At 52.3% G+C, this 21837-nt stretch overlaps 1 protein-coding gene across 1 annotated transcript; it reads left to right on the forward strand.

Annotated features, from left to right (window-relative positions):
* Positions 1 to 759: 759 nt before the first annotated feature.
* On the forward strand, positions 760 to 21394 carry PDGFB (platelet derived growth factor subunit B). The gene is made up of 8 exons (XM_037390193.1): positions 760 to 822; positions 6335 to 6780; positions 13446 to 13542; positions 16686 to 16769; positions 17303 to 17508; positions 19235 to 19376; positions 19781 to 19950; positions 21200 to 21394. Exons 2-7 carry the CDS (start codon positions 6616 to 6618, stop codon positions 19915 to 19917), a joined length of 831 nt encoding a protein of 276 aa, XP_037246090.1. The 5' UTR covers positions 760 to 822; positions 6335 to 6615; the 3' UTR covers positions 19918 to 19950; positions 21200 to 21394.
* Positions 21395 to 21837: the final 443 nt, after the last annotated feature.

Genomic DNA, 21837 nt, shown 5'->3' on the forward strand with positions numbered 1-21837 from the left:
ATGCCAGCAGGGTGTCAGACACAGGGTGTGTAGGATAAATACACACCCGCTCTATACATCTCGCTGCCTTTCCGGCATTGCAGCTCAAAGTCTATTTTTAAACTCCCTCCTTTATTACACAGGCCACCAGATAGCAACAGCCTGCCTCCTGCCATGCCAGGGGTGCTGCTCTCCCACGCATCCCAGGGAGCAGAGTGTCCTCCACAGTGGGCAGGGGTCACCCTGCCCCAGGACGGACGTGGGACGCAGGGTGGGCTGTGGGCATGGACCCACTTGTCTCCCCCATCACAGGCTTAGACCGCAGCAGTGCCCAGCTGCATTTGTGCTGTTGTGAACCAGCTGCTGGCTGTGACGGCACAGGGCTGCCACAGGGTGTTTCGTCCTGCTGTGTCAATGAGATGCCCGTTTTGCTCAGGGTCTGCAGCTTACAGGAGGTAAATGAGCTGAGGGTTGGGCTCAGCATCACCAAATCCACTTGCCACTGGTGTCGGTGCAAACCGAATGGGCATGGGAGGGAGGACCAGCTCTCACGGGTAATGCACACAGGGCTTTCCGCCTTGGCTGGTGCCCTGACCCGTGGTGAGCAGTATTTAGAGTGAGTTTTGCTCTGCAACATGAACAGCAATAGCAGGTGCAGGGGGAGGGAGAGCCACTTGCTTTTGGTTTTCGACCCTCATCTTCATTTCACATCATGAGTCATGTTACGTTCTAAGCTGAGTAACTGCTGGGGCTATTTTTACTTCAGCTCAGCAAGCTTCCTTCTCACTGCTGCCACTGCCACCGCCGCTTGCTGCGGACCCAGGGGCAAAGGATGGGGAGATGGTGAGTGGCAGAGGCTGAGGGCAAGGGGAAGTGGTGTTTGGGGTGGTGTCAGTGGAAAGGGGGACCATTGCCCACCTAATCAATTTGGAAATAGAAATAGTATATGCCTCTTGAAAAACAACAGATGACCTGTGATGTGTGGCGTATTCACACACACACACACACATATATATTTATTATACTGGTAGAGGGGAAGGGGGGAGGGAGAGAAATTCCTTTCGAGTGCTATTCACCAGTCTGGAAAAATAAAGAAGGAAAGCAGAACATTTTTTCCTTTCATCAAAACAGGAAAGAGAGGGGGAATGGGGTGGGGAGCAGATCCATAGACATAATGGACGGTTGCCAGAGTAAGGAAATTGTTCCCTTCTACCCTAAACTTGGGGGTTGGGGTGGGGGAGAAATATATGGTAGCGTGAGCAGGGAAGGCTGCATCCCCTCCTCCCCACCTGGTGCAGGAACGTGTATGCACATGGGAAAGCGCTGGGAAACCAGTCCCCCCGGCTTTGTGTTCTGTCTTTGAATGCTACTTGAGTGGCACATCCAGAGAGGTGTGAAATGCCTTTGCCTTCTCCTTCACCCCAAAGCACAGGGCAGCAAGCTGCGGCTGGCATGAGCCCTCTCCCTCTGCTGTTGGCAGTGGCTGTGCTCTGCCCACTGCGTGTGTCTGTGCACTTGTCCCTCTTACCTATCCTCTCCTCTTTGCCAGGCTTCTGCCAGGAATGGGTGAGATGAAGGAGGTGGTGAGGCACTGGGGGAGTCTTATCCCTCCTCCAGGGAGAGACAGGCAGAGGGGGTGGGCTCCTGGAGGAAGCCTAGCAGGTGCCATCGAGTTCCTGCTTGCCAGGTGACACCTTCCCTTTCCCCTGGAGCCAGTTGCTCTGTGAGGGCTTTACTCATCCTTGGAAAGCATTTTCCCTGCCAGTGCCAGGGGGAAGAAGGTGAATTATGCAAGCCCTGGGCTCCCTGAGGCTCTGCCTTTCTCCAGCACCACATATAAACACCAGGCTCCCTGCTTGTCTGTTTCCTTCCTTTTGTCTCTCTTCTCTTTTCCTCCTTTTTTTCCTCCTTTAGACTGAACTCAGGAAGTCAGGGCAGCTTCCACGGCGGCAGCCTCTGGGACAAACGGAGTAAACTGCAGCGTAAGCTACATACGATGACTCTGTTCTGACTGCTTGGGTCAGGATAAACCTCATACAACCAGGTGATATGGCATAAAACCAATGCGCCCACAGAACAGGCCTCCTGGTGTAAACTAGCCATAAAATTTACTCTAGGTGCTTCATTTCAGTGTCACAGCTGCTCCCCTCCATTGACGGCTGTGGCAGCCCCACAGAGTAGGCGTAGGGATTGCTCATCATTTTCCTGAACTTAGAGACAGAAGCAGGAGCAACACCTAAGTTAGATACCTTGAGTGGGCTGGCTGACTACACGTTGGCTGTCAACACCTCCTAATATCTTTCCATTGATTGTTTTTCAAAGTAGGACTCATCATGGAGAGGCTGAGACATCTCAGCTGTTCAGATTGAGTCTTGCTTTCCATTGTAAGCCCTGTTTTTCTTCCTGTTGTTTCACAATTCTCTCCCCCCTCTAAAAAAAAGTAAAAACAGAAAAATAAAAAGAAACTATCACCCCTCACATCGTGCCTCTATGCATGGTGGCTAGTAGATAATTTTTTCCACAGACATGAGATGAAGGGAGAACTGCCTTGCAGCAAGGAACTGCTTATTGTCCTCAGACACGTGTTGCCCTCCTCCCTAGTAATAAGAAAACAATTGAGGAGATGAGTTCAGCTGTTTGTAGGTTAGCTGTAGTGGTGATGAAGTGCTATAGGTTCTTATGAAATCTCTGTTTTTATTGTGGTTTGTCTGTGGGGCCACTGCCAGCTAGCAAAGTTGCAACTGGACCTTGTCAAGTTGTGATGCTCTAATGCGACATTTTTATGGTTCAACCGCTTCATGTAGCCCCAAAGTATCTTTCCACCATATGCAATGGCGGTTTCTAACTCTTGTCCTGTGACATCTGGGACACTGATAGCCCTAAAGGCCTTCACACCCACCCCACAGGCCAGGTGAGGGGAAAATAGAGTCATCCTCATGAGATTTAGGTGTTCATGGGATAAATGAAAAGCTAATTTCACAAAAGCAAAAGAATCAAAGGAGCACCCACCTGGCTCAAGGCACAGCAGTTTTAAGTGCACATGCCCCTATTGAACTCAACGCCAACGAAAATGGCCCAGGCTTTACGAGTCTAAAGACCTCACTAGAGAAAAATCTGTCCCCGTCTTAAAAGCAGGAAGAGTAAGGAAAAGCAACTGAAGCCTGAGCAGCTTGAATATCATTTTGCTCTGTTTCCAGGCAGGGTCATAGGTAGATGATTAGCAAATTCCAAACATCCTCTTCCTTGCTGTCTGGAGGTTCAACAGGGATTAGCTTTTTGTTTCTGATGTTGAGCTTCTAAAAACTGTCCGGCATCATTCACATGAAAATAAATAACTCTATTTCTATTCCAGCTCACATGTAATGTAGCCGGATATGTTGGCTTTTTTTTTTTTTTTTTTTTTTAGAAAAAAAGCACCACACATAGCCCCCCCTCAAAACCAGGCCCTTCAGCAGCTCTTGTTACCAAGCAAGAAATTTGCAGCAGTCCGTGCTGGCTTACTGCTGAGTCCTTCTCCTCCCCAGCAACGATATCTCTCCCTGCTGAGGAGTTTGATCAACCCTCCCACGAGCAGGCTGTTCTGTCCTGGCCAGGCAGTCACTACAGCCTGGGGACCCCCTACACAGCTTGAACAAGGTGGCTTGAAGGTGTTGGAGCCACATCAGGTTACTTGAGGGTAGAGATCCTCAAAGAGCACCTGAACTTCCATTTACCCCTTAAGAAACTTTAAACACATGATGGGGTCATGGACGTTCAGGACCTAGCTGCCCTCAGCTCCCTCTACACAGATAGAAGGACTTCCAGAAGCTGGTTTGCCCATCCGAAATCCTCAGCATTCCCCCTGCTGACGACCAGGGAGCCCAGGGCTATGGCATTCCTTCGCCCAGTGCCATCTGGAGTGAGGTGAAATGGACCCAGGCCCTCTTAAATCCTTTTTTTGGAGCCTCCTACGCATTTCAGAAGGTGTTTTAGTGCCCAGGTAGACATTAGGATAGCAGCTCCACCCTGCTGGGGGGTCAGACCCAAACTGTCATCATGTGAAATGGCTGGTATGCTACTGGTAGGACAGGATGGAGAATTAGGGGAATTCTAAGAGCATCCTGAGGAATTTGGGGTAGGACAGCGTTAACATGGCTGGAGCATGTAAGATAAAGTCCTGTTAAGGTGTCTGGCAGTGGAAACAAGCAAAGGTATGCATTGCATTTCCACTTCCTCCCACTTGAGCTCCAAAATTAGGACCAAGTCACTTCAGACTCTATCTGAGGGACTCCCAGGACACTCCTTATGTCTGCACTCATGTACCTCAGATGGCCTGGGCTTTGGAGCTGGCATGGCTTTGACGAACTTTCCCCCTGTGAGGAAATATGCCCCCTCTTCTTCTGGGTGAGGGTGAAGTGCAGTGATCCCTTGTGACCAAAGAGCATCTTGACACACTGCCCTGCCCCAGGACCTTTCATTTTGTGTTTGAGTTACCTGTCTCTGTGATGGGAGAGGCAGAGGAGCTACGCTGTTTTAAGAAAGCTATGGAAGACCCCCAGTCCTCCTTGTGTCCCTGTGCTTCCTGACCAATGTCTACATCCATGAGACAAAAGTCAGGTTTGGGGGCGTAGCTAGCCAAGCTAGAAGTTGTGGTCAGATGCCTGCTACAGAATGGCCGTTGGTGGGCTGCCTGCTGCTCAGTTCTGGTAGCTGCTCCTCGTACCCGGACAGTGCATACATGAGTGCTGGTGTGAGACCGTGTGTTTTAGAGAGGGTTGTCTGCATGAGACTCGCAGGCACCTAGCCAGTCTAAGGGAGCATGGCACGTGTGATGCTGTGAGATGAGGCCACTGGTGTGCCGGTGGGTGTTTGTATGTGAGAAAGGAAGAGAGAGGGGGAGAGTGAAGGAGAACACATGGATGCCCAGGGATGTGTGAATGAGACAAAATTTGCACGTAGCTGTGCATGTGTGCGGCTCGAATAGAAGTGTGTGCGTAGCATAGAAAAAGCAGGGAAGATGCTTGGGATTCAGAGCGAATGCCTGCCGAGTGCCTGCGGTGCATGACGGTGCAGGAATGTATCAGTGGATACGAGCCTGCACAAAGATGGTGCAGAAACCCCTCTTGGTTGTGCCTAAAGTGTGCTTTGCAAGTGCAGCTCCACACCAGGAGTGGATGAGAGGGTGTGCATATGGGTGTTTTTCCAATAGGATATGACTCTTCCTTGAACTCACCTGTTAGCAGCCTTTCCCTCCCCATCCCCCCCCCCCCCCCCAAATATCTGCTTGCTTATTTCCCTTCAGATGTTTATTACATCATGCAGATAATCATGCAGCAAAATACCTCTTGGTGCCACAAGCAACACCAGATTGTTTTGCAGAAACGTTTAAATTTCTCTGGCTTTTTTTTTTTTCCCTGCACACAAAGAGATGTAAGATATTAAAGCTGTCTCTCTCCCCAGAGCTAGTGGTGTAGCAGGGCAGGGAAGGAGGCGAGTGGAGCTTAGAGAAATGGGCTCCAGACTGCAACAGTAAGAACCCGGGGCCACAAAAATAACAAACTACCGTGCTGGTGCTGGGAACTCCTCTCTTATCTCTTGCCGAGGAGGAAGGAATTTCTGTCCCCATTCCTCACGTGATATTAAAGCCACATTATACGGGTTATTGCAGCGTTAGTCATTTTTAATTAATTTATCATTTAAATTAACACACTTTTTATTTTGTCAGCAATGAACTGCTTCTCCCTCACTAGATTTTTTGCCTTGATACCCAGCCAAGAGGAGGATGGCAAGTTATGCTCCACCCATCTCCTCTCCTTTATAAAAGGAGCAGCCCTGAGTGCCAGTTCAGTCTCTCTTGCAGCTCGCAGAGTAAAATAAAGACCCATCGGCTCACTTGCCTCCCCTTCAATTTTACCTTTCCTGCTTTTTTTTTTTTCTTTCTTTCTTGTTGCAACAGAGCGCAGGAGGCAGCAGCAGCTCTGCTCTGAGGCTTGTCAAGGCTCAGCGCACGCACACACACACACACGCAACCCAGCGCGAAAACATTTGCTCTCACCTGTCTCTAAACCCAAAGCAAACCTCACGTCCAAGCAAACTGCCAACACTTCGAACGCGAAGGCACCCAAGCCAGAATCTAATGTAAGGGGAAGAAATCCAATGTACGCTAGGAACTTTTCACTAGAAAGCAAGTGGGCGTAAGGAAGAAAAGGAGCATTTTAAGAAAAGAACACCTTAAGGAAGAAGATTTTATTTTTTGGATTCCGTACCAAACTTTGAAAAAGTTTTTTTTTGTTGTTTTATTATTTTGTGCATCTTTTTCTAAGAACATTGAGTTGCTACCTACATGTAAAACCTTTTACATATATATATTTTTTAGAAGGAAGAAAATCAAGAGGCAAAATAGCATGTGGACCACCTAGCAGAAGGCAATACCGAAGCATCCCTTGCAGCGAGGGGGACGCAGGCTCTGGATGCGTATCATTTCGAGGGACTGCATTTTTTGTCCACCAGGCTTATGAGATAGCACAGAGGCAGGCGAGTCGCCGAGACTCCTGTCTCCCCTCACCGCCACCACCGCCAGCTCCACTTCCAAGGGCTCCCGCAACTCTCCCACCAGCAGCCGGCTCGGAGGGGAGATGGGAACGCGCGGCGCCCTCGATGCCTGAGGCCGGGCGGCCGCGGAGCTGCGTGCGGGGCTGTCTGCGGGAAGCGCTCCTCCGGGGCTCGCCGTCCATGTGCCCGCAGCCGGCGGGGCCTGAAGTCGGGATGAATTTCGGCGTGGTCTTGGCGTTCATCCTCTCCCTGCCTCTGGCCCGCCTGGAGGTGAGTTTCCCTCGCCGGCAGCGGGCGGTGCTGCCGAGCTGCGAGCCCCGGAGTCGGGAGGGGGAGAGCGGCGGCGGCGGCGCCTCTAGCCCCGCAGGTGCGGCGGGGTGAAGCCCGGGGGCGGCCGCGGGGAGAGCGGAGACGCGTGGCGGGGGCAAGGAGCCCGGGCGGGCGGCGGCTTTCCTGCCCCTTTCTGAGGGAAGGGCTGCGCGGCCGCGGGCAGGCGCACGGCAGGCAGGGCCGGCCGCCCCCGGCCCTGAGGGGAGCGACCGTTGCCGGTTTCCCGCCCCTCAGGCGCGGGCGCCTCTCCGCAGGACGGGCCCTGCGGGGGGGCTTTGCGTGGCGGTAAACCCACCCGTGCCTGTGTCCCAGGCTGGAGCCAGCGCCGGGCGGCGGGGCAGGGGAGGCCAGGCTGAAGCGCTCCCTGGTTACTGGGGGTGCTGCTGGGGAGCCCACAGCTTCCTGCCCCTTCGCCAGCTTCGCCCAGCGGCTGTCACCCCGGGGTGCGGCGCCCGCCGGCGGCTTGGCTGAGCCTCTTGCCCCCTCCAGGTATTTTGGCATCACGGCAGCATGCGTGAGGCAGGCACCGAGGCCCAGTTGCCACCACCAGAATAATGCACTGTGTGAGACCCAACTGGGCATCGCCAAGGGGCCAGTGGAGACAGGGCAAGGGGGCTTTGAGTGGGGCGAGGAAGGGGACAGCGTGGTTAGAGACACTGATACCGGGTGGCACAGTGACTCGGTAAGGTGTGTGTCTAGCTGGGGCCATGGGAAGAGGCAGGAGATGAGTATTGCTGCTGTGCTTGCGTGGTCACACGAGCATCTTGTCCCGCAGTCCTCCTGCATGCACTGCCCAGCAGGAAGCTAGGCACAGGGTGGGGGGCAGGTGGTAGATTTGGCTGATGAACATACACCCAACCCTCAGTTTCCCTATGTAGAAGTCAAAGCCTCACCCCAAACCACGGTTGAGGAAAAGGAGTCCCAACACCCCAAATAAATACTTTGACCTCTGCTGCCATGTTTCATCATCTGATCATGTGCAGACTGGGGGGATCAGAAGACCCCTAAACATTTACTCACAGCACTTGCTTCACGCTTCATCTCCACCTAAGGTGGCAAAACCGTGGGTTGGATCTGCAGCTTGGGGGTTGTCAGGGCAGGAAATATCCTTCCACCAAAACTTTCTTCCCTTTGCATCGTTTCTTTCTCTTCCTCATTTTTGGGCAGGGTGGGTGGGTGGGAGGATCCCCTTGTGAGGTGGCAGGGAAGGGGTTGAATGCAAAGCATCACATCACCTCCTTATGGGCTCATTTTGCCCTTGCCTAAGCCGCAAAGGGAAGCAGTTAGAGCTGTGGGCTGCCCAGTGGTTGTGTTTGTTTTGGGCAGAGGATGGTATTTCCTCTGTGGGTGGCTCAGATCTTTCTCCCATGCAGTGTGAAACATCAGCTATGGTTGGCACTGGGGAAGGGTGAAGATGGAAGTGTCTGATCCCAGGGGGGCTGTTATTCTGTGCTGTAATCACATTGAAAGACTGCACAGCACTATGACAGCCTAGTAGGGTTAGAGTTTGGGAATTCTGGCGCTAGGTTTCTCGGGAGGAATTTGTCATTTTATGACCAGAGGACCAAGGTTTCTGCTTGCATAGATGCTTCTGTCTGCAGCCGGTACCCACATCTACTTTGAGGGCAGTGTGTTGCACCCTCTGCACCGGGTGCATTACAGCATGACTCCTACCAGGCTGCTGAACCATAGCCATCCTCTGAACCAGGCTTGCACCTCCTCCCCAGTCCTGCTGGAGAAAGCGCACTGGGAACAGCAGCTCCCCGGATCAGCGGAGGCCTGAGCCAGGAGATGGAGCCTCCTGAGTCCCTCTCCCTCTTCTATCACACCCATCTGGAGCTGGAGGGCCCTGGAGCTCTTCCAGCCGGAGGGAGTAGGGAGTATGAGCCTCAGTGGGAAGGTATTTGCCAGTTGGGAAGCGAGGATACTAAAGTGATTTGCATTTGCCCCGCGGGCTGTAATAGTTGCCTTGCAACATTTACAGAGATGGGCCGAGCTCCGTGTGGTTGTGCTGGGGTGAAGCCCCACTGGCAGGGCTTTCTGGAATTCCCGAGGAATGGGGTGCGGCTGGGAGCTTGCTTATAACCTCGGCCAGTTCCCCGTTGCATCTTTCTGCTGCAAGGCTCCAGGGCTCTTCTCAAGTCATCCTAACATGGGGCTGTGACAAGGACAAAGTAGTGGGTCAGCCGGGATGGATGACACGTCTGGGGTGAGCTCGTGGAAGGAGTCAGGTGAGCTGTCCCTGCCTCCCTCTCACCGTCAGCTGATGCATAGCACCAGGAGAGAACGACGGTGGTTCCTGTACTGTTTCCAGTGCTGCCGGCATACAGCCAGCCCCAGGGGTAGAAATGCCTCCAGCCTCGAAGGGGAGGTGGGGAGCTCCTCCCTCAGGGGGAGCGCGGAGGAGCAGGGTGGTGCAGTGGAGTCCCTCTTGAAATGCGAAAAAAAGGGTGGGTAGGTCTGGCTGTATTTTAGGAACGTGGGCTAGATCAAACGTTAAGTTTTGTTATTTTAAGGCAGGAAAACGTAAGCCACCATCCCAGGTGGAAGGGGCTTGTGTGAGGAGGGTTGGGCCTGCTGTGGGGAGAAGCAAGCGTGGTCCTCTGGCAGGCAGACGTCGGAGTCCCCCTGTAGCCGGGAGCGGTGCTGGAAGGGTAGAAGCCCTGTGCCAGGGGAGAAAGAGCTCTGAGGTTCAGTGGGCTGGTGGCAGGTGCTGCCAGTCTTAGTCTCTGCCAGGGAATGCAGTGGAGTCTCCCCTCAGGGTCCTCACGTCAGCTTCAGAGGGAATTAAAAAATGCTGTTTGTTTGGGTTTTTTTGCCTGGCTGATCATTCAAGACCCAGCTGCCAAGATCCCTTGCAGTGTGGAGGTGCTGGGGAAAGTCCTCCTCTCCTGTGCAGAGGAGCAGACAGCTGGGTGCTTCCCTGCCCTGGACTGGTGCTGCTGCTACCCTAGCGTCTATCTGTGCGCAGTCACACGTTTGTGTGTAGACACACCACCTCAAAAAGGAGGACTGGAGGAGTCCTCACCTTGGGAGTATCCTTGGCTGGTTTCTTTGAGCCCCGAGGGTATGCCTTCCCTGCCAGTTGCACAATCTTTGCTCCCTCCTCCTCAGTATCTGCTGTGTTACCAGGAGAGCCACACCTTTGGGCAAGACTCTTAAACCCCTTGCCTGTGAGTAGCCGGAGCGAGGATCAGAGCACAGCCCAGCATATTGCGTGCGCCACCTCAGCAGCCACCTCAGCAGCGGCTGATCCGAAGGGGACTTTTCAGCATCACTGGTGCTCAAAAGCATATGTTGGCAGAAAGCTCTAGAGGCAAGGGGTGGTGGGGTTATAGGGAGGAGGCTGATTTTGGGAGATCATGTGTGTGGGGAGCGGGGACAGGGGAATGTCCTGTTTGCAGGGCATTGCTGCTTGTGCATTAGTTTGCAGCAGCCAAATGGTGCTGCTGACATCTGGGAGGAGGGAGGCAAAGCCCAGAGGCCCTGGTGTCACAGCTGCAGCTGCCAGGCAGGCAGGGCTCCTGCCCAGGTGCTCTGCTGCCTTGTCCCAGGTGTGCGGTGGCTCTCTCCCCAGCAAGTGCCAGCAGCCAGGGGGAGGGGACGTCCCTCGAAGGGGTCTGGCAGAGTGGGGAGTGCCCCTGCAGTTCAGGGGAGAGACAGGCACTGGGAGCAGAGGGAGGGAGGGAGGGAGGGAAGAACAAACTTACTTTTTTTCTAGGAATTCAGGGCCTTGCAGGAGTATGAGGCCAGGCCTTGGGGCACTTGACAGCCAGCCAGGAGTCCATTGAGACAAAAGTCTTCTTTGATCTGCCGCACAGTTAAAAAAGGAGATTGTTAACCTATGTTAGACAAATAACTCCAGAGGAGCTGCTAAGCAGGAAAAGCACCAGCTGCTTGGTCTGGTCTGTTGAGGACCCCACCTCCTGCAGTGCTCCTCCATCTTCTGACACCATGGGATCAGGTGGAGGTGGCTGACGGACCTCTGCTTCCCCTGTGGCCCGTCTGGCGAAGTGCCCCAAGCCTAGGTGCATGTGGTGCCCCAGTCTCAGAGCCTCCCAGGTGTAGGGCTGGGATGGGGGGCCAGGGGCATGGCTGTTCCCAGTCACAGACCCCAAAGGGAGCAAGGACAAGCCATGCAGCTCAGGTCTGCAGAGCTGCTCTAAGGCCAGCCTTGGACCGGGTTCTGCAGTACAAGAGGGAACTAACAAGCTTCACAGGCTTGTGGCTGTCACCGGCAGCAGAGCTGCCTCACAAACCCGGGGGAGGAGGCCGGGATTATGAGCCATGTGGGCTGGTGATACACTGTAGCCATGCTGGTAGTATCTGCAACAAGAAAAATTTGGCACCTAAAACTGCTGCTGTGAGCAGGGAGAGGAGCTTATTCCTGCAGGCGGTCTCCAGCAGTACAGCTCCTGAGGGCCTCCCTGATTCGTATCTGTTCCCTCTGCTCCGTTAGCAAGGTGACACCTCCCAGCTCGCCTCCAAAGTCACCGAGTCTTGAGTCTCGTAACACCTGCCCACACTCTCCCCCAGTGAGTGCCAGAGTTTAAAATAAAGTTCAATTTCCTACTCGTATTAAGTGTCAGGAAGGACCAGGGGCACCCATGCACAGCAGCATTTGTACACAAATGCATTTGGCAAACAGGTGCAAACATTAAAAAGCCTGCAAATTCACTACCCGGCGCTGAGCTCTGGCTACAAGTACTGGGAATTGCAAATGATCCCTTTTCTAGTAAATGTGTGTGGTGCAAGGCAGGGAAACGCTGCAGAGCCTTTCCAGCACTGGGCTGTTGGTCCCACTCTTCCTCATGCAGCAGGAGTTGTCAGAAGGCATCTTTTTCACAGCTATTCAGTGATCCCTGAATTATACAAGTCTCTCTCTCACTGTGCATTCGTCACTGATGCTGCTTCCCTCTCCTCGGAGACTGAGGAAGTAACGCCTGGGGATGTAAAATCTGCTTTTTGCTGTAGGCAGACAGCCAGATCTGTGGTGAGATGTGACAGTGACAGGGACGGAGCAGGGCAGAAAGGCTTGATCTGACTGGAGCTCTGGTGGATCTCGCTGCAGCAGTTTAAGATGCTAGTGTTGTCTGCTCTGCAGCTATCCCAGGGGGTTTCTGCCCCGTGACTTGGGCTGCAGCTCAAGACACTGCATCCTAGTTTAAGTTATAGTATTAGAGAGTGGGCTAGCAGGGCTGAGGAGGGAGCACTCCTATTACACTGTTACTAGAGGCAAAGGGCTGGTGGCCAAGGGACAAGCACATGCAGGAGGGTGCCAGGCTCAAGCAGCCATGCAAAAGTGGCTGCTGGTTTGGGTTAAAGCCCTCAAGGTTTAAAAGCCAACGTTTAACCACCTGCCTGGTGGTTTTCCTTGACTCCAAGTGGAAGGGAAATGTTCTGCACTGAATGCAGGCAGGGAGGGAATGAAAAGCTATGCTCTAGAAGGACCACACACACGCCACCAACTACCCATAAAAACCCACATGAAAATCCCTGCGTCTCACAAGCACACAAGCCAAGCTCTCCTCTCAGTTACAGGGGCATGTGTAGGGCTGTGGCTCAGACAGCATCCAGCACCCGGCTGAAAGAGCAGCTTTTCTGCATGAGTAGCCCTGAAAGAAGAGAGCTAGGAGCTAAGCAAACACTTTGGACAGTACTTTCCCCCGTCTCTTTTTCTAGTCTTTCGGAAGTACATTTTAATCAGTGCTTGCTTTCCCACACCGCTCCTTTGTAGTCTTGTTAAGTGCTGTCACTGGGGCCCATTCAAGCCTGGTGCTGGAGTAAAATTCCCAAGAGATTGATGGCATTGCACCTGCCTGCACAAACCCTGCATTTGGTCCATCGTCTGATATCTGTAAACCTGCTTACGCAAGTTTTTTTGGCACTGGCATGCAATGACATCCAAACTCCCATGTTTCTTCATCCCAATCAGCTTCTCAGCCCACCGCCTCAAACAGCCTTTCAAGTCCTCCCTGCAGCTTTTGTGGTTTCATTGCGGGCCCATGCTGGAGCAGCCTCATGCTGGAGCAGCCTCAGCTGCGAAGGTTGATCTTCCTCTCCACCCCCACCTGTTTTTTTTTTTAAGAGTATGCAAATGCTGTATATTATTGGGCCGCTGTGGTTTGAAAACACACGCGCACGCACACGCACATACACACATTATCTGACAAAGCCCGTGAGGGAGTTTCATAACGGAGGGAAATATTGGGAAGGTTTTATCTGATAGTGTAAGGGAAGTCTGTTAAAATGCCTTTACTGCAGGCAGCAGGAACGAGAGGCCACCTGGAGAAGTCATACAGCACCGGAGAAGGAAGCCTTGCTGGCTGCTTGCACAGTATTTGGGGCTCTGCTGCACAGCCCGGGCATTTTATGGCTTTTTCAGTCTCCTGAGCACTTTGTGAGAGGTAGCAAGAGGGGGGCTCTCACTTTTGCCTAGGTTTCAGTCTTGTGCCTTCAGGAGGGCATGTCTTTGCGTTTCGCTGGTTCTGTTGTGCCTCCTCCATGCTCCTTCGATTTGCCCCACTCCTTCTCTGTGACACAGTCAGTATTTGCAGATCACCTCTCTAATGCTTCTTTTTCCTATTCTTTTTGTCATCTGGCAGGGGGACCCCATACCTGAAGACATTTATGAGATTTTGGGTGGCAGCTCAGTGCGATCCATCAGCGACCTCCAGCGTGCCCTGCGGATAGACTCCGTAGGTAAATCCCCTCTTCACCAAACACTCGTCTATTTTTTATTAACTCTTTGTGGGGTGGGAGGGGATGGATATTCTGTTTTCCAGCAGGCACATTATCAACAGACCTCACTATATAGGAACCATTCAAGAGCTGGCTATTTACAGACCTAGGCCCCCTGAAACCTGTGGGAGTTAGGCAACTAGATACCTTTTTAGATCTCCTCTTAACTGCCTGGTCTATTGAGGGACACTGGCTTCTGGAAATGATAGATGGGCAAGGTGAGTGAAAGGAACTGAGGTCAACACTTTTCACCCTGGAAGATACACAGGCAGCAGGGCCTGAATTGGCCAAGGATCAGCTTAGGAGGTGGAGAAATGGGAGGTGGAAATAGGGTGATAGAGGAGAAATGGGCTGAGTGAGTTCTCAGGCCACGGGCTCCCAGACACTCGGAATGAGAGCAGCAGAGCACGTGTCTGTGGGTGAGATAGGACTCAGGGGCTAAGTCAGTGTAGTGGTGCTTCACCTCCTGCCCGTAGATAAGAGCTCTGGGGTCTGCAGTGCCTCGGGGTCAATTGGCCAGGGCAGAGCACAGCGCGCGGCAGGAGCGGCGAAGCATGGAGGGGTTGGCACGTGTGGGAATTGGAGCACGCGCCACGGCGGCTGGGCTGGCCCAGGAATTTATTTATAAACGGTCTCTTCAGAGCAAATTCCTTTCTATTCTAACCCTGCTCCCGCCCGTCATCCCCCGGCCCCCCCAGCTCGCCTTCTCTCTCGTGTTTTGTCTGTTTGGAGCTTTGTAATCCTTGCCGAGACACTATCTACGGGGGAACAGAATTTCCTGCTTTTGTTTCCTATGCCAGTCCAACCACTGGCGCAGTCTCAAAAGCATTCCCGCTGCCTTTCAAAACGGCCCTGGAGGGGCAGGGGGGGGGGAAAGCGAGGGGGAGGGCACCAGCTGCGTTCAGCTATTGTTTGCCTTAGAAAGAGGCAACGAGGCTCACCATCACTGCCACGGCCACTCCCTGCCCTCACCAGTTCCCTCCTCCTCATCCACCAGCCACACAATGGGGCAACTTCCAAAATTAGCTGTGCTGGATTGTCCCAGGCTGGTCCCTCCGCCCCAATGTCTTCAGTGCTGACCCGGGGTGTAGAAGGACAACCTGGGGGAGGGAGGGACCAGGATTTCAATGGGAGATTTGTTTCAAGTCAACAGTTGTTGCTACTTCCCCCCCCCCCCCCCCCCCCCATCAACTCAACCTCTGCACAAAAGGCAAGCCCCCACCCTCGTTTGATAAAAAGCCAGGCAGCACAGGATGGAGGGGTGGGGAAGGAGCGGCTGAGATGTGTGCAGTCTGTCATGTCCCAGTGTCTAAGGAACAGATACATCTCTATTGCAGTTACTAACTGCCCTCACAATCAAGAAACAAAATGCTCTTCTTTTGTTGGCCTGAAAACCCAGGGGGTATGGGAGAAAGCTGCAGAGATCTGAGTTGCTGGTTTCACTTCAGGGCTTTCCCTGATCAGGGAAACAGAAAATGGTGCTGTGAAGCTGTCTCTTTGTTGCACCCTGTGGCTCTCATCTGCTCCCAGGTAGTGACTGAGGTGCATCACCATTTCCTTGCTCTGTGTGGAATTTGTGTATTAGCAAATAAGTATATTAGCAAAATAATCTCAAAACAGCTGGAGCTATTCCCTGTGCTGTCCATGCACCCTGTATGTGTCACAGCTGCTGCCCTCCACTGACTGCACAGGGAGCCAGGCTTAGGCAGCTCCAGAATGCAGGTGCACTGAGATACTGCTCTCCTGACCCAGCAACAGAGGTGTGTAGAGTGGGGAGTAATCTCCCTTAACTGTGGTTGGCTGCAAAGCAGACATGCCTATCTAAACCCGCCATCCAGACACCCTCCGTAGCCCCTAGAGAACTACATGCCCTTCTAGAGCGTGATCTTGCCTCAGGGCAAGATGAATGGTGTCCTAGAATTGATTATGCCTCTCCAGACACTTTAAAGGCTGGCTAGCTGGCTGTCCACCTCACGCATAGATGTTGACTGCTCGGGGTCATGATTCCTGCCTTGTCAATACAGCCTCTGTGCACCCATCCCAAATCCTTCAGCAATTGCTTCAGAGCTGAGCAGAGAGCAAAGTCTCTGCTCCCCCTTTTAAGAGGGCTGCACTAGGGCAGGGCTGAGGAAGAGGAATGGGACATGGTAGGTATGGGAAGTCTGCTCCACCACACATCTGATAAACAGAGATCTTCCCCTGGCCCAAAATTCCCTTTAAGAAAATTGCTCCCTTGATGCTGACGTCCATTCAGCTTCCTTCAGCTGCTAAAGCAGGTCAGAGAAGGAAAGAGCTGTGGCTGGGTGGGAGCTATCTCTGAGCGCAGCCATTGTCCGGAGCTCAGGAGGGGCTGCGTGTTGGAGTGCTCCATGGGGATTATGGGCATTTCTCTATTCAGCACTTCCTATGGGAAAAAGCAGTGGGGTGGGAGGGAACTGCTCAGGGCTAGCCTGAATGCTATCAGTCTTCCTCTCCCATCGCTGACTGAACTACCTCCCGATCCTGCAGCTTACCTTAGAGTAGTAGAGGGGAAAAGTAATTTTATTTTCTGTTCTTCTGTCACAAAACTGACTTTTAACGTAGGGTGGCTGCAGTGAGTTGGGAGAGAGAAAGCAAGCACCCCACCTCCCACCCATCATCCCCTTCACCTGCCCTCTCACTCTGCGACGCTCCCAGTCCCAAGCCATCCCAGCAAGGCACCTCAGTGTTATATACCAAAATTTCTGCTGGTCCCATCTGGTCTCTGCTCCTCCTTGCTGTATCCTGGTCTCAGCTGGCTGATGTGAATCCCTCTGCTACTCCCCTCTGACACAAGAAAGCCCTGCTGTAGGCCTTGCCATCCTTGAGCTGGAGTTTTCCTCTCCCTCTCTCTTCCATGATAGACTTGTTGCTTTGAGCTGCCTAGTCCAAGCCAAGAGTATACCTAGAGTCGTCTGTGCCCCAGCACAGCTGTAGCTTTGTTGGTGGATTTACACCTAGCACGACATACTGGGGCTGTGGCTTATCCCGTGTCTCTGCACTTTGCCTGATGAGCAGAGCGCAAGTGCCTGCTGTCTTCTCCTGCCTCTATCTGGTGCTATTAGGTCATATCATTCCCTTTGCAGAGGAGGATAGCTTGAGCCTGAACCTGAATGCAACTCAGTCCGGTCAAAACCCTGTAGCCCTGTCTCGAAAGCGACGAAGCCTAGGTGAGTGAGGGGTGTTGCGCCTTATGATTGTTGGGGCACTTACATGAACGGCTGTGGGTGGGTGCAGATACATGTCTGATGTATATGTGTGTGGGTAGAGTGGGAAGAGGTTGTAATGCACATGGGTGTGTAGAGGGATGAGAAGGAGGATCTGAGCCTCACGTAGAATCTGGGAGTTACACCCCAGAAGGGAAGGAGAGAGAGTGTGGAGCTCTGCGAGCTGCTCTGCTTTAAAACCCGCTGGTGCTGATTTACTCTAAAGAAGTGTCCTCTGCCTAGGACTGCTGCTGCAGTGAGGAGCATCATTTTACTGGGGCCTCCTCCACAGGCCACGGCTCTGTCCAGGAAGGGAGCTGGAGGGGTGGGAGAAGGAGAAAGAACGTGTGTGTGTGTATGTGTGTGTGTATGTGTGTGTGTGTGTATGTGTGTGAGAGCCGTGTGGGGTCATTCTCTTCCAGTAAAGGTGGCTGCAGTGGGTTGGTAATAGCTACAAACCCTGTTTCATCTCCCCTTCTTCTCTTGGCCCTCCGTAGATGCTCTGGCAGCAGCAGAGCCAGCTGTCCTCGCTGAGTGCAAGACACGGGCAGTGGTCTTTGAAATCTCCCGCAACATGGTGGACAGCACCAACGCCAACTTTGTGGTTTGGCCACCCTGCGTGGAGGTGCAGCGCTGCTCTGGGTGTTGCAACAACCGCAATGTGCAGTGTCGCCCCACGCAGATTCGTGTCCGGCATGTCCAGGTAAGGGACATACCTCCTGCTCCTCCTGCCTCCCACAGCCCACCTCCATCCTTGCCCCCCCAAACCAAAACTAGAGCAGGTCTCAGGTGCAAGCCTCACACAGCTGTCTGTCCCCTTGCACCCCCCCTGCAGCCACATCTTCTGCATTAGCCACACAACACTGCAGCCTCTGGCACAGGCTGGTGTTCGTGCCAGCTGCTGGGAGGGCTGGTGCTGTCCAGCAGCTGGGGACTGTCACCATAGCAGAGCTACAGGGCACAGTCCCCAGCTGCAGCTCCACACCTCGGCTATTTCTGTGGCTTGAGGCAGCCTTGTCTGCTGTGTTAGACCAGAAGAAACAGGACACTTTCACTGTGGGAACTGTTTTTGATGCAGAAAGAGGAGGGCTTGCAGTGTCGGTCTCCATCCCGCTGCTGCTGCTGCTGCAGCTTCTTCCGAAGACATGCACTGGAGCAACTTCTCCTCTTTCTCAGCCCCACAGTTACCTCCTTACCCACTACAGCAGCAAGCAGACACCTCATGGCTGACCTCTTGCTTTGATCCTGCGCTCCTCACAGCTACCAGTGATCTCCTCACAGCTTCCTCCCAGACAGCTTGTTTAAAAATAATATTCATCTCATACTAATCCTCTGCATGAGCCATAAGAGACTCCCCCAGGCAGACGGCAGAGGTTGGCTGGGAGGTTGTATTCACACAGCCCTCTTCATCAGGAAATTCCTTTCTCAGAAAAGCCAAGCTGAATGAGGGAAAAATGGGGGGGAACAGGAGTTGTTTTTGTGGAAAAAACAAGTGAGAGGTCAAAAGCCAGCCTAAAAAAGTGACCTGGAAATGGTTTCTTTGAGGACAGAGGTCTCTCTATTGTTTGGCTGGAAGTGTTTGTCTAGTGAGCAGCGTGTGGTCTGAAGCGTGTGGAGTGGGCTTTCAAGGAAAGATAAACAGCCTGACTGCTTCAGCTCTGGCTGAGGGATGCTGCTGGGGGCAGTGGGTTTAGAGGAATTCAATCCCAGACGTGCAGCAGAGCAAGTATTTATAGCTTGTGGAGCTCTTCAGGGACCGCAGTCTCATTAGATAAGCTGAGTGGGGTCAGGCCCGGCCACTTTTGGAGTGGGAGGACCCCCTAGAAAGCTTGTGCCCTGTGGTGGGATGTGGAGCAGTGAGTCTTCCCTCTGAGTCAGCACTGGTGGAGAGTCTGAGGGAATTTCCAGAGCACTGCCTTTCCCGTGAAACACAGAGCTGAGGGCTTCAGCCCTGTGAGTTATTAAAGAGCTTGAGACAAATTCAGACAGGCCTCAGCAGAGCTGGTGAAGCTGTGTTTGCTTGCATTGGCCCTGAATTTTTCTCCTTTTGCCCTTCCTGTAGGATCCCGTGGGAATTAATTCTGGTTTCCCCCAGGTCTCCACCATCACATCTATCAGAAACAGGCTAGTGTGTTCTGCATGTCCCATGTTTCTGTCTGTGATCAGCCAGTCATCCTGCTTAAGTGTCAATAGTCAGGAACAGGAGAAACAACCAGTCACATCCAGACTGCCTGGTCTAGGTCTGCTCTGCTGGTGTGTGCAGAATTAGCTTCCATACACACCATCCCTGAACTTGACCCATGCTCTATAAACTGCCTTCTGACCCTTTAGGAAGAAAGCCAGTACTGAAGCATACTGATACTGATTATTTTTACAGAGTGGGAGCTGCAGCTGTATTAATCTTTTGCTTGCCTCTCTCTTCCAAATAGGTGAACAAGATCGAATTTGTCCAGAGGAAGCCAAAATTCAAAAAAGTCATTGTGCCTTTGGAGGACCATGTGCAGTGTCGGTGTGAAGCAGTGTCCCGTCAGCCCCCCAGGAACAGCCGGCCAGGGCCACGTGAACAGAGACGTAAGGATCTTGGCATTGGGACAGTGGAGGGAGGTGTGAGAAGAGAGGCTGGGGAGAGAGGAAAGAGCCCTCCGCTGGTTTCAATTTTCTTAGTTCCAGTGAATCCCATGGGCCTTGGCTGGTTTATACCAGCCGAGAGACCTTTCCCAGGATGTCTGCCTGCAGCGAGGGGCTGAAACCAAGGGAGGTGAAGGAAGGAAAGGTGAGAGGTGAGGGAAAGGGCATCGTGGGAAAAGGGAGAGAGCAGAGACTCTGGAAAACAGAGGACAAGGGACAGAAGAACAGAAGGAGGCCTTGTGGCCCTCCTGTTGCGTAGCCCTTTGTTGATAGTGTGTGGAGAAAGGTATTTCAACGTGAGCCAGCTACCCCTCGCTGTACAGACACTCTCCCCTCTGTTTTGGCAGGCTTGTCACCGTCATTCACCACAGCCGCTGTCTCACAGAGGCAGCGAGTACGCCGGCCGCCAGTGCAGAAGAGGAAACATAAGAAGTACAAGCATGTCAACGATAAGAAAGTGCTGAAAGAAATCCTCATAGCATAGAAGTGCTGGCAGGGGAGAGAGAGCACAAAGCAGGTAACAGCAAGCTGCTTTTGCAGTCGGGAGAGATGTCCTCCTGGGACATGGTTCTGCGCAGGCATCTTGGACCCTTCCCTTAGCACTGGCTGCTCATTCAGTGTGGGGTTACTGCAGGGCCTGGATATGGTAAAAGCTGGGTTGAAGGAGGAGGAAGGACTAGGATGGGACCCAACGTGTGCATCCTATCTATGGCTTTTTGGCTCTTCACGAAGGTGGAAGAATCATGCTGCAGCCATACTTGCTGTTGAGCTCTGCACTTTCTCTGCCTCACTTATAGGCAGAGAACATGCCTGACTTCTCTCTACACCTAAATCCCCTTGGGGTCCATGCAATTCATCTCTTCTGTGGAGCAACTCCTGTTCTCCTTTCTCTATTGATTCTCTGTTGAAAGCAGAGAATTAATGTTGCTCTGGGGATCCCTTTTCCTTTAATTTCATTAGCTGAGTTGGCAGAAAGACTGAAAAGCAGCAACACTTGTGGTTCATCTCTCTCCTATCAGGAAGCCTGTGTGCATAAGAAAGGTCATACCAGGGAAAGGAGAACTGGAATCTCTGGCAAGAGATCTGGACTTTGTCAGTCCAGGGTCTGATTCTTCTCTCTCTGACTTGTGTAAACAGGAGTAATTCCCTTGTCATCAGAAGAATTTTACTGGTACCAGGGAAAGGAAAATAAGCCCTTGTTCCCCATGAGAGAGGGAAAGGTGCAGAAAAGAGAGAAAGAGTAGCCAGGTCACAGGGCACAGGCTGGGGAGCGCAGGATCTGAATTTAGAGGGAGGCAGCACAACCTAACAGGGAGAGCCCCAGCCTGTGACTCAGCGGTTCCAGCTCTGCTGCAGCCCCTTGAATGCACCTGGATCACCCACTTCACATTCATTTCCCCTCACCTCGGCAGAGGGGTGACAGGCTTCCACATGTGGTGTTTCAGGAGCTAGTGATCAGGGGTACCAGGTGGTGTCTTGGGATTGGTATTCCCATGCATAGCACTACAAGGGCTGTGATTATCCCAGGATTCTCCTGCCTAGCCCAGAGTTCCCAGGGTAGGTAGAAGTGATGCAAACCCATGCAAATCTCAGCTCTGGCTTAAGCTGTCCAGAGAAAAAAATAGAGAAGGTCAAAAGCCCTCCTGGGCTTCTAATCTCGCACTTCAACACAAATATTTCCAGAGGAGAAAAAGGGAAAGGAGGGGAGTTGCAGGGGAAGAGGGTTTTGTATTCTAATGCCATGTCTGGTTTTGTTTCACTTCCAGGTTTATTTAATATATTTGCTGTATTGCCCCCATGGGGTCCTTGGAGTGATAACTTTTCCTCTTTGTCCATCTGCCTCGACGTCTGATTCAGACGGCAATTGGTGCTTCCCTTTCCATCAGTGGACCTTCTCCCACCAAAGCCTCTCTCTCCTTTCATTTATTAGCATAATTTTAAAGTTTTACACACACAAAAAAGGACAAATAACATATATATATATATATATATATATGAGAAAAGAACAAAGTACCAATAAAACCATGAACCCCGAACCCTGACAGCCACAACATGCAATGAGGACAGAACAATGCCTTCTCTACTCTAGAGGACAGGATGGAAAATGTGAAAAGGAAAGTGGGTCCAATTTCTTCCAAGGGGAGGAGAAAAAGAAATGGACGGAAGGCAGAAGGGAAATATTCTCCCTTTCCCTTGTGTTTCTGGTAAGGCTGGGGGACCTGGCTGAGATCAACACTTGCACTGGACCTAAATTTTGAAAACAGGCATATCTCAGATTGCGAGCAGTGGCCGATGATGGAAAATGCACTAAGGACTTTTCTTGCCCTACCTGGACAGATATATATTTTTGACGTGCGTGTGTATATTTTATTTTAAAAAAGAAAAACCAAAACCACTAAGATAT

The sequence above is a fragment of the Falco rusticolus genome, chromosome 5 (assembly GCF_015220075.1).
Source record: "Falco rusticolus isolate bFalRus1 chromosome 5, bFalRus1.pri, whole genome shotgun sequence".
Taxonomy (NCBI): Eukaryota; Metazoa; Chordata; class Aves; order Falconiformes; family Falconidae; genus Falco; species Falco rusticolus.